This window comes from Cyrtonyx montezumae, unplaced genomic scaffold, assembly GCF_038088225.1.
Source record: "Cyrtonyx montezumae isolate F1298 unplaced genomic scaffold, pur_monq_1.0 scaffold_8, whole genome shotgun sequence".
NCBI classification, from domain to species: Eukaryota; Metazoa; Chordata; class Aves; order Galliformes; family Odontophoridae; genus Cyrtonyx; species Cyrtonyx montezumae.
This window is the reverse complement of record NW_027072089.1, coordinates 65,721,195-65,733,366: the sequence shown is the minus strand read 5'-3', so window position 1 is coordinate 65,733,366 and position 12,172 is coordinate 65,721,195. Positions and strand designations below refer to the sequence as shown.

At 36.8% G+C, this 12,172-nt stretch overlaps 1 protein-coding gene across 1 annotated transcript in view; it reads left to right on the top strand.

The window, feature by feature from the left end:
- The window catches only part of ABCA13 (ATP binding cassette subfamily A member 13), a 162,663-nt gene extending 152,539 nt beyond the window's left edge, over positions 1–10,124 (top strand). The window contains exons 53-55 of the mRNA XM_065753646.1: positions 5,655–5,760; positions 7,837–7,974; positions 9,883–10,124. Of these exons, the coding sequence (XP_065609718.1) occupies positions 5,655–5,760; positions 7,837–7,974; positions 9,883–9,972 (334 nt within the window). The 3' untranslated portion in view covers positions 9,973–10,124. The remainder of the gene's footprint in view (positions 1–5,654; positions 5,761–7,836; positions 7,975–9,882) is intronic.
- The last annotated feature ends 2,048 nt before the right edge of the window (positions 10,125–12,172 follow it).

Sequence of the window (12,172 nt, the reverse complement as noted above, 5' to 3'; positions counted from 1 at the left end):
CGTATTAGCATTGCCTTTCCTACTTGCTGTAAAATATAAAAGTAATGACAGTCAAAAATATAGTCTTTATTCATGTTGTTAGAAAGCATAAATTCCTTCAGTCCATGAAAAATATATTAAGGTAGTGGATTGTGGATTACATGGATACCTGTGTATTCATGTAATACTAGTTTACCTTTCCAAGGGAAAGCTTGAAGAAAAAAGTTATATAACTTTAAAATCCTTTTCCTCCTTTAGTTGTCCTGTCTGAGTAATAGTTAGTTGATTTCTCTTCCTACCCATTTAACAGGATAGGAAAGCTGTACTGAAAAATGTGGTCTGAGTGAGTTAACACAGATTACGCACAGTGCAGTGGTAGGCTAGTAAGAGATTTACTTCCATAGTGCTATTCTCACTCACCAGAAACATGACACACTTTCTCAGCAACCTGGAATTTTATCTGCAACACCTTTCAGATGTTACAGTACATAAAGCCACTTATCTGAGCAGGTACCTTCAGTTTGTCTTGTAAACTATTCACGATAGGGATTTCCAGAAGGGATGCTTTATGATGATGCAGCCAGAGCTTACGCAATAATGCAAATACACCAGTGGTTTAAATGTGAATATTACAGCTGGCTTTCATTCTAGTTTTTGTTTTTTAACTTGATATATCATTTCAAATTGAAGTGTTGATGGAATCATTAGTAGACATTTTTAGTGAGTGATATCCTGTGGTTAATTTTTTTGTTAAAAACAAACAAACAAAAAAACAACAAAGGAGCTAAAAACTGACAGCGACACAGATAACATTACTTCCTTCTACAATTTGATTGTAGAGTTCTGGTGGACAACAATTCTGATTCTTTGTAGCCTGTACCATCAGCCTTGCATATAATTACAGTGCTGCTGTTCCTATTTCTCACATAATGCAATGTGTAATAAATGTAACAGATCTCTAATACTTGCCTGTATGCGCAAACACATACGTGCATTTGAGCAGGGACAGATTTTGTCTACATAAGAACATCTAATAAATGAGAGTTTTTAGAGATTCTTATGACATATTTGGAATAATGCCGAAGTATTTAAATGTCTAAATTCAGAGAGCAAGGCAACCTTGTGCTCTGCATTTTTCATAATTTGAGACTCTTGCAGTTATGGCAATAATATTGTTGAATTCAGAAATTAACTTTTGGCAGCTTGAAAGATAAGTCTGAAGAGTGTATGAACGAAAATGCATGTACAATGCTATTGAACCAGTGTTACTTGTTGTTTTAATAGCTCTTCTAATGTTTCTATTGTTACCATGGAAAAATCATAATCAATTAAAAGAAGATGAAACGATCTATGAATAGTACATGGAAGACAGATTTTATAAGTTAGCTGTTATTGTATCTAATTAAGTTTTTTTTTGTTTGTTCAGCAGCACTGAGGTTGTTCTGAATAATGCAGGAAGAATTTGTATTTTACAAGTGAGATTATTTTTGTATTTTATGTTAATGTTTTAAAAATTAAAACAACTGTTTTACTTACCTTACATTTAGAAACCTTTTTTTTTTTATTTCCTAGATATTGTATTTATCTGCCACTTAACAGATAAAATTATTATGTTTATTTTCTGATTGAAGATTACCATGGATTGTTCTGTATTTGTCATAGTTAATTTTATTTCACTTTAGTCTTTTTTTTTCCCAAATTTTTGGGTTGTTTTTGTTTTTAATGCTTTTTAAGTTTTATTCTCTTTTTAATTTGTACATTTTTCTAGAGGGAAATGACCTGAATCTGTATCCTGTGCCTGAATTATCATACTTGAATAACTAAGTTAGCTTGTTTCATTGAGACTTTACAAAAAGTAGAGCCTTCTCTGTTTGCAAATGAATGCAAATTGAAGCCTTGTGGAACACAGCACAGTAACAAATTATTCCCCTACTTTGATTTATGGCATATATTCTGAAAGATGCAGTTCTTTTCAGATGTTAAGTGGCAATGTTCTTTTTATTATTTTTTTGTTATTCAGTGATGCCATTTTGGAGTAATCTTTTGATCAATCAGACTACTGCATGCATAAAGTATGCACAGTATATTTCCACCGGTAAACTTTTGGGGAGCTGTAATTTTTTGATGTATATGCTAATAAACATATATATATAGAAACACACATATATATTTGTTCTATAACTTCTGATGCTTTGCTTATTCATTGAGAATTAGGAAATAAGGCCATGCTCGTGTTTTGCTGAAGTTTCTTTCAGCAGTTTTGGATTAGGAATTTGGAAAGAGTGTGAATAGGGAATACTCAGAATAGGGAAACCATTTGGGCAATTAGCCCAGGCAGATCTCTGCTTTATTTCTTACAATCAGATACTAGGTCATACTTCAGACCACTCTAACACAGTATAACCACTCTCTAAAATGTGGCCAGGAGAGAAAGTCCAAGGAAAAGATAAACACATGGAGATACACTTCTACACTACTTAACCAGCCTTCAGTAATTTTCTACTTAGAGAATTCCTAAGATAGAAGTGATTTTAGTGGATTTTTCCCCATCTGAATTTCCCTGATCTCTTATTCAACTCATGTCATATTCTGGCAACCAGTGCATCCCGTGTCAATGAGTGCTACAATTTTCCTGTGTGCTGTACAGAAAATTACTTCCTCTTACTGAATTTGTATTGCCTTCCCTCTAATTCAATTTGATACCCCCTATTCTTGCATGAAAAACAGACAAAGGAGAATTGAGAAGTATTCCTTAATTGTATTGTCTAGGCCAGTCATAAAACACCATTTACCACTCAGTCATCTGAAGAGATTTAGCCTATTTTGTAAATCCTGATATGGAAATAATTCCAGTCCTTCTTGCCATATTGTGCTCTTTGTTTTTTTCCCTTTATATTTGAGTGGCTCAATGAGCTTGAAGGCCTATGCAATTATAGGTGTGGAGCAGTTGGATGCATTTTTTAGTCTTTACTAAGTTCATGCTTACATGCATACACCAGTTTAAACTCAAGTGGGCAATTTAGATGTTTGTTTTGGTCTCAAGGTGGCATTGCAGTAGTTAAAACACTCAGTACCCATAGAAACAAAGACAAGTTTAAACAATTATTTTGGCTGAAAGAGAAAAGAGGAATGACTGAGAGGAAAAATATTTCAGTTAGAATATGTGTTTGTTTCTCTGTGTATATATACACAAATAAAAACACAGGTGATGTTAAAGTAATGTGGTAGAAATTAGCAATGGGAAATATCTTCCTTGAATGGCTTTGAAGAAATGGTGATAAGAAATTGTGATTCTTTTGCAACAGATGACCGCTGAACAGTTGTGGTGGCTCAACTTATGCCATTTTCATGGTAATGTTTCCCTACATAGGTTTTGAACTATTAGGTGTTAAAGGTTCAATCCTAACAGAGCTTTTCAAACCAGATTATGTTTTACTCTGTAATTCCAATTTGGGTTACTGAATTAATTATATTGTCTGATTCAGAAAGGAAAATGTAGTGCAAAAAAAAAAAAAGAAAAAAAAGATCAACTCAATTTCCATTGCCTCAGTTTGCTACTGGAAGTATCTTGGTGATTATAGCAAGGGGAAATGTTTATTTCTGGTCAGCTTACCCTGTATAGGGAGTTGTTGTGTTGAAATGAATTACAAAATCAAGATATAGAAGCATCATAATTTGACTGGACAGAAGAAAAGAGTAATCTTTTAAAGCTTTATCTTTGTACTGTGCTGGTGTTTTTGCCATTCACAATTTAGAATTAAAAACAGTTGCACAGGCTCATTAGTCTATGCTAATCAGAATTTTGATTTATTTTCTTTGAAAACTGTATTGCATGAAACAATTTCATTTTATGAGACCACTGAATACCTTCATAAGCCAGCATTTTTCAAACTGTGATTCAACAGTGGATGGCCAGAAATGCCAGAAAATTGAAAAACAGAATCAATGATCTCTTTAAAGTATTGCCTCAAGTTGGCTGTCATCTGAATTGAATAGTCTTGTTAACTGTATCCTTCCTTGTAATATATTTTTTATTGTCACACGTGTTTTGCAGGGATGATGCCATGCATTTTAGAGATTTAATTAGAGATCCACCATTCATTTGTCAGGTCACACTGGCAGTGATCGGCTGGTACCCTGCAGCTTGGCCTGGAGAGAATTTAATTCTGATTGTCTCTTAAGAAGGAACAAGCAGAACTGCATCAGGATTAGATCTCCTTACTATATTTCAAACGGTTCCATGGTTGTATTCGACTAAAAACAAGTAAAAAATCCCAACCAACTTAAACAAAACAAAACAAAACAAAAAAAAAAAAGTGAAAGACAAAACAATCAAAAGCTTTAAAATAATGGAGACTCTGGTACCTCACAAAATAGAAGTTAAACCCATTACATTGCTGTATGTGCATTGTTGATGAGAGATGTAAGGTGCTTCATATGAAGTGTTCAGCTGAAAGTTACTTAGTGGCTGAACATCTCCAAATAGCCCATACTATTTTTGTTACATTTTGACTGAGATTCTGTAGACATTAATTTCTGTATTTGAGAAGAGCAGCACCATAGCGCCACGGAGGTTTGATCATGTGAAAATGTGCTTCATTCCTGCCCAGACCCACTTGACTCAGACACTACTGTGAATAAGACAGTTGTAGCCAGCAAGGGCCATTGGCATGGATGAAAAGGAGGAAAGTTACTACAAACACAAGAACTAGAGTAAATTATTTTGTATTGAGTGCAGCTGGGGGGTAAAGAAGTGAAATAACATTGCCATGAAGGATGTGGGAGTGCTGGAGCGGGAAGACAGAGGAAGTGATGGGTTCCTAGGAGGATGTGGACTTGCAGCCAGAACTCCAGAGCTCCTTGTCCTCCTCCCAACTCTGCCTTTCCATTAGTTATGGGAATGGGAGTAGTGTGGAGCCAGGGGAGTGAAATCCCTTGAACCTGTGCTGAATGACTTCTGTCACTTAAACATACATGAGGCTCTTGTTGCCATTACAGTGTTGATAGGTTTATTGGAACTTGCTCAGTTATATAGATTAGCAGCAAGTAAATCAAGTGAAAAATAATGTGTTGGTTAGATTGTCTGTACTTAACTTTTATCATGTGTATATTGAGAGAGAAATTCATTTCCTAAATTATTCTGTGAGACAAATTGTGTGGCCATAGAGCTTAGGAATATTTGTTAACTTTGCCATTTCTGAATAACTGTTTACTTTGTGTTATGTGCAAAAACATACTCACATTTGCTGACAGGAAGATCTGGGTTGCTTCGTTAAAAGGTTTAAAGTGTAGCATCATTAGGAAAGTTAAAATAAAGGATTTTTGTTAAAAGATTTATGATAGATAATCTTCATAGGTTTTTGTTGTTGTTTTGTTTTGTTTTTCAGTGTCATAATTAATGCATGCTTCAGTTAATGTATGGTACGTTGTATAATGAAACTTAGTACTGTAATTAAAACCTAGGGATAACAAAATTTGTTTTTCTTGTTTGTTTCTGTTTGTTATCATTAATTTAACAACTTTCTCATTTAAATTATTGCCTACTGTTCAAGAGTAAAATAGTTAAACACAGTTTTATTTGCCATAATAATTACAGGAAAATTAATTGAAACAGATCTTCTTCCTGCCTTCATGGTGTAGACAAATGAGTCTATATTTCTGCATTTTGTTTTCAGGTTTGGAGATGGCTATTCTGTCAAAGTTTGGCTTAGCAAAGAAATAAGCAATCAAGGAATGATTTTGGACTGTCTGAAACTACATTTTCCTGGAGTACAGTTTAAGGTACAGTTAAAATTCCTCATTATAGTAATTATTGTATGGCAAGATTAAGTGCGGGCTGATAAGAATGATGTTTATATGTGTTTAGATACATTGACTTTTCTGAAGAAAGAATGCATGAGCATCTCTTTCATTTTCTTATTAAGCGATTCTTACAAATCTGACTTGTAATATTGATTAAATAAATTCCAAAGTAATTTAGTCAGCATACATATATAGGTCCTTTCTCTGAGTAATAATTTCATTTTGATTTTATTGCTGACCAAGTTGAACTTATACTTTGATTAGTTTCTGATAAGGTTCACAAATGGAAAATCTCAGTCTTTAATGAAATTCTTTTATTTGATATAGAGCCTTCCTCAAGACCTACAGTAATCAGACTTCAAAGACCTTTAATTCCTAATTTTTATTTTTTAACACTTTATCTTTGATTTGGAAAAAAAAATATGAAAAAATGAATACTTTAGCTATGAACCTGTTTGCATATGTGTTTATACATGATTGTATGTATTCATATATATATAATGTGCATGCATATGCACACTAAATATGAATTTTGAAATATACATATTCTTATTTCTTCCCTCCCCTCCCCTCCCCTCCTTCTCTTGCTGCTAATATATTTGTAAAAGGATTTCCTGTTCTCCTTCACTGCAGTAGCCAGTCTAAGTTCAAGCTGGGCTTTTGCATTTCTAACTTCCTGCCTGCAAATCTTGGCCAGTTCTCTGTAGTCTCCCCAAGTAGCCTGTCCCATCTTCCAGAGGACATAGACTCTTCTTTTCTCTCAGAGTCTCAGCAAAAGTTCCCGGTTCATCCACACTGGTCTTTTTCTCCTCCGGCTCGACTTACGGGACTCCGGGACATCCTGCTCCTGTGCCTTTAAGATTTCCATCTTGAGGAGCATCCAGGCTTCCTGGACCCCTTTACCCCTCAGGAGCGAGTCCCAAGGGACCCTTGCAACAAGTGTCCTGAACAGGTCAAAGTCTGCCCTCCGGAAGTCCAAGGTAGCAGTTTTGCTAGTCACCCTCTTGACATCACCCAGAATAGCAAACTCCACCATTTCATGGTCACTCTGGCCAAGACAATCCCCAACCTTCACATCTCCTACTAGTCCTTCTCTGTTAGTGAAGAGCAGGTCTAGCAAGGCACCTCCCCTGGTAGGCTCATGCACCAGCTGTGTCAGGAAGTAATCTTCCACACACTCTAGAAATCTCATGGACTGCTTCCTCTGCGCAGTATTATATTTCCAGCATATGTCAGGGAAGTTGAAGTCCCCCATGAGAACAAGTGCTGGCCATCGTGCAACATCTACTAGTTGCTTGTAGAACACCTCATCTATTTCTTCATTCTGACTAGGTGGTCTATAACAGACCCCCACCATGATGTCACTCCTAAAGACCATCCCCCTGATCCTTATCCATAGGGACTCTACATTATCATTTCCAACCTCAAGCTCTTCAACATGAAAACACTCTTTAATATAGAGAGCTATGCCATCACCCTTTCTTCCCTGTTTATCCCTTCTGAAGAGCTTGTAGCCATCAATCTCAGTACTCCAGTCATGGGAGAGGTCCCACCATGTTTCTGTAATAGCCACAAGGTCATAGTTAGCCTGCCTCACAATGGCTTCAAGCTCCTCTTGTTTATTGCCCATGCTGCGTGCATTGGTGTAGATGCACTTCAGCTGAGACATCTGCCTCACCCCTTTCTGCAGCACAGCCTCCTTAGGCTCTTTACTGGTGAGCCCTGTTTTATCCCCTTCCCCCGTCACAGCTAGTTTAAAGCTCTCTCAGCGAGTCCAGCTAGCTCCTGTGCTAAGGAACAGTGAGGAACAGTTCTGTGTCCTAAATTTATATATCTTTTGTTAAATTAACAAAATGTAATTTCAAAACTTAAAACGTGTTCTTGGGTAAGAACATTTCATTTTGCTACCAAAGGAGATGAAATATATTCTTGTTTAAAAGCTCATGCTTTTTGTATTAACCAGCATTGAGAGGCTACCGAGACCAGTCTGCTTATAGAAAGCACAGCTTCACCATCATGTGTACTTACCTTTATTTGTTTTTTGCTTCTTTTAAGGGACAACATCTTAACTTGCTTGAGTACCATGTCCCACGAAGTGAGGGATGCTTAGCTGAGCTCTTCAGAATCCTAGAGGACTACAAAGCTTTTCTCCAAATCAAACACTATTCAATTAGCCAAACTACACTGGAGCAGGTATTTTCTTCTTTTCTAGCAATTTCAGACCATCTCAGGTCTACACAGTAACCACATTAAGCCTATTGCTCTTACACTGTGGATGAGCACAAAACAGCATGAGAAGGCAGAGGTATGCATGCATAATCACTGCTTAAATACACCTGATTTGTGCAGGATAAAAAGGTGGGATTGCAAACTGCCACCTCCATAATCTAATAGTTGAGATGCTATTAATACCCTTCAAAAGACTGAACAAGTCTGTGAATCACAGTAAATCATAGGCTTACAGGACATTTTCCTTTGAGGGTTTTCTTTTGCAGTATCACAGTACACAATAGAGCACAGTAGAAATGCACAAGCAGACTGAAGAGATCTTGCTATTAGTGACTGCAAAATCCTATTTGGGCAGAAGGAAGAAGAGAACAATAGTGAGGATGACATTTCTGAGTGTCTGTGATGTGTTTGAGCATCCTTGTATGTAACTTCTTGTTATGCATTCTGCAAACTGAAGAAGCTGCACTTAGTCAAAATATTAATTTTGTATGATAAATTGAGTGAAGTTATTCCTTTTACCCTTGTGCAAATCATTAATGAAATATTCAGATTTGTACTAATCTTTTACCAGCTTTTGAATTATCTGTTCGCAGAATGGATGAATATAAGGTGCTTTCAGCCTGATGATCAGCAAGCTTACTTCTCTGCATTATTCATGGTGATTCATCACCTCAGTCACCTACTATTGATTCCTCCCCAAGACAAACTGAGTGTCACTTTTAAACAAGAAAATAGCTCTCTTGAATAACAAACATCCTTATTATCCACTCCAAGTTTGTTTGCATATGAATATGATCATTTGAATCAAGAATAACCATCTCTTCTGATCCATTCCTTGCTGTCAAATAGTTGTGTGATTAAAAAGCAAACAAGCCTTTCTGTAGTAAGATCTGTTTAGAAGAAATGAAATGAAATGAAATGAAATGAAATGAAATGAAATGAAATGAAATAAATGAAATGAAATAAATAAAGGAGGCATGTGAGTTGTTAAGTAGACACTGTGCAGTGCTCAGAACTACAGTTTTGCCTTGAAGTATCCGGACCTTCATCAATGTGATGGTGTTTGATAGAAACAGCGAGGTCAAGTTCCTCTGTCATGATTGCTGGGAAAAATGTTGCTCTTATAGTCTTGGTCAATTATCATTATCCAAAAAGAGATAGGATACTCTTTAGCTTTATTTATTCAAATAAAGGGAGGTTCCAGGGTACCAGTCCCCACAGAGTGTCTCAAAATATCTGAGGGCACAACTTCCTCTTATCCCAATTCCCATTCCTGACCACATCATCCCTCCTCCTTTCCTTGCTGGCTGAAGTACTTGGAGATTACAGACTTTCCAGACTGTATGATACATGTCCCCCCTTGAATGTGACCCCCCTTCGTATCATGCATCACATATGTAATTAACTCCGAATTTACACTGGAGTTAATAGAAGTTGTTCACAGTGCAGAGAAGTTAATTAGCCTGTGTAGTAAGTCTAAGATCCATAAGTTCAAGTTGTCAGTAAGACTCTGTAACTGAATCTTATTTCTCTTATTTGAGAAGTTGCAAGCCTCTGCACAACTTGTCTGCAAGGACGTCTTGCTCGCAAGCCTCTTTTATCTAATCCTATTTCAAGTGCAAATAAAAACAATTATTTCCCAGTAACTCATTTTACTGTTGTTTTTTACAGTTCATCAACCTCTGCATTAGCTGGAGAGGTGAAGAGGGTTTCTATATGGAGTTTACAAAACATCTCCAGAGGGGTTCTCGTAGCATAAACGATTATTTTTTTGTGTCAGAAAAGCAACTGAAAAAAATCACCAGCCATGTCTCCAGATTTTCAGTTCAAATATTGTTATTTTGAAAATCATATTTCTTTCTTGTCTTACAGGTATTCATTAATTTTGCTACACAGAAGCAAGGAATCTCACATTCTTCACAAGAATCTCCCACTGTTTGTCAAGACTACCTGCCAGTTTAGGATCAGAACAGGATATAGTTTCATCAGCATGTGTGTGTCTGTGTGTATATATATATATGCACATTTAACATGCAGTAAAACTTCTCAGCTGTTAACAGTTTGTAAGTGAGAGGCATGTAGTAGGAGCAGGGGTGAGTTGGCATTTGTAGGCCAAAAGAGTAGTGACCTGACAACCAAAACTGACAGAAATTAATGTTTTGAAATGAACTGAAATTTTATAATAAAATGGCCTAATTAATACAGCTTTGTGTAACATAGAAAGACTGGACCGAAATGTCACTGTGCATAGTGGAATTTCTTTGGGTGGTAGATCTGTATTCATTTGACTACAGTAATTTTCTCTTGCATGTGCACTTAGTAACTAATTTTTATGTGACAAGTTGGGAAAAACTAATTGAATGGTAGAAATAGCTAAACTATCACCCAATATTTGTATTTAATAGCGCAAATTGAGAGCCTTTTGACTTCTGCATTAATTCAGATCTGTGTTGTGACAAGTTAAATTAGCCTTTTTATTGTATAACGGATGCACTGTATTCCAAGAGGATTTATGTTAAATAGGATATTAGTGTCCTAGTCTGCCTCCTAGTTATGTAAAGTAAATTTAATAAGGTTTCATAAATCATACTTGACAATGAGTTTTCCCTTATGCCTACAGGTTGCTGCTGGAAGATTTCTCAAATATCTTTTTAATAACCTATTTTCTTTTTCCCAGCTTTTTCTTTCCTTACCGCCTCCCACCCCCCCAAAAAAAAATCTATTTAAGATTATGTTAAAAGAAATAAGCATTCAGATATTGATCAATAAACTTTTCAATAAATGTATATTATGGTCTTATGTACTTCCTATAAGGTCATGCCAGAGATTTCAGCCTATTCATGAAATAGATTTTAAATAAATAGAACATTTAATGACTAAAAATGTGTGTATTGCATTGGGAAAAAAACAATGAAAAATATCTTGAGGAAAGCTACTGGCTTTTCCAAATCCTTTGGTGATCCTGTAGAAGTAGCTGATACATTGTTTGTTGGATTTTTTTGCCCAGTAGTTTAAATTGGAGTACCTCTGACTTAGAACTATATTCCTGCAACATAGCTCTGGAGTGGACAGGGTTTCAGGGAAATGTACCTTAATTATTGAAAGGGCTTGATATGTAGAATCTACTGTATAATGTTAGAGCTCTGCCATGTTCCTCAAGACCCAAAGCCCAGAAGAGACATCGAACCCCACCAGTTACTGTACCAGTAGAGATAAATTGGGATGGACATGTTCTAGATGTAATCCATTATCTTTAATTTCTTCACAAGGCTGGGATTGTGAAGTTTCCAATGCTCCCATCAGAACAGGAATGGTTAGCATTAAAAAGCAGAGTGTGAAAGAATCTGAAAGAAGACAGATGCTGGAAATTTGGGCAGAAATGGGTATGTTATCATAAATTTTACTGAATAATTTCAGGTGGCGGAAACAATGTACAAGACACAGCCATGCATCTTTGAGTCGTAGTCTGAATTTACTTGTCAGGTGAAAGTTTCTGAATTTATTGCTGGGATGGAAAAATAGAACAGTATGGCAAGAACCTGTGTTACAGGCTTATATATATATATATTTTTTTTCCTGTTCATATGTTTAGATCTGTAAATTGGCAGCATTATGGTTTTCTTCCCTTCCCTTCCCTTCCCTTCCCTTCCCTTCCCTTCCCTTCCCTTCCCTTCCCTTCCCTTCCCTTCCCTTCCCTTCCCTTCCCTTCCCTTCCCTTCCCTTCCCTTCCCTTCCCTTCCCTTCCCTTCCCTCTCCCTCTCCCTCTCCCTCTCCCTCTCCCTCTCCCTCTCCCTCTCCCTCTCCCTCTCCCTCTCCCTCTCCCTCTCCCTCTCCCTCTCCCTCTCCCTCTCCCTCTCCCTCTCCCTCTCCCTCTCCCTCTCCCTCTCCCTCTCCCTCTCCCTCTCCCTCTCCCTCTCCCTCTCCCTCTCCCTCTCCCTCTCCCTCTCCCTCTTCTTCTGAATTTCTTTCTTCCCTTTCATCCTTCCTCTCCCTTCTTCTCTATTATTTCTATCTTTCAACCATTACAAGTGCTTAATAAGTGGACATAGGTGAGAAAGTTTAAAGTATGGATTTAGGAAAGGTTCCCTGGGCATAAGGAAGCCTAGCCAAAAAATGTGAAGTTATAACAAGAGTGCCTATTTCTGCCTGGGAAGTGGGACAA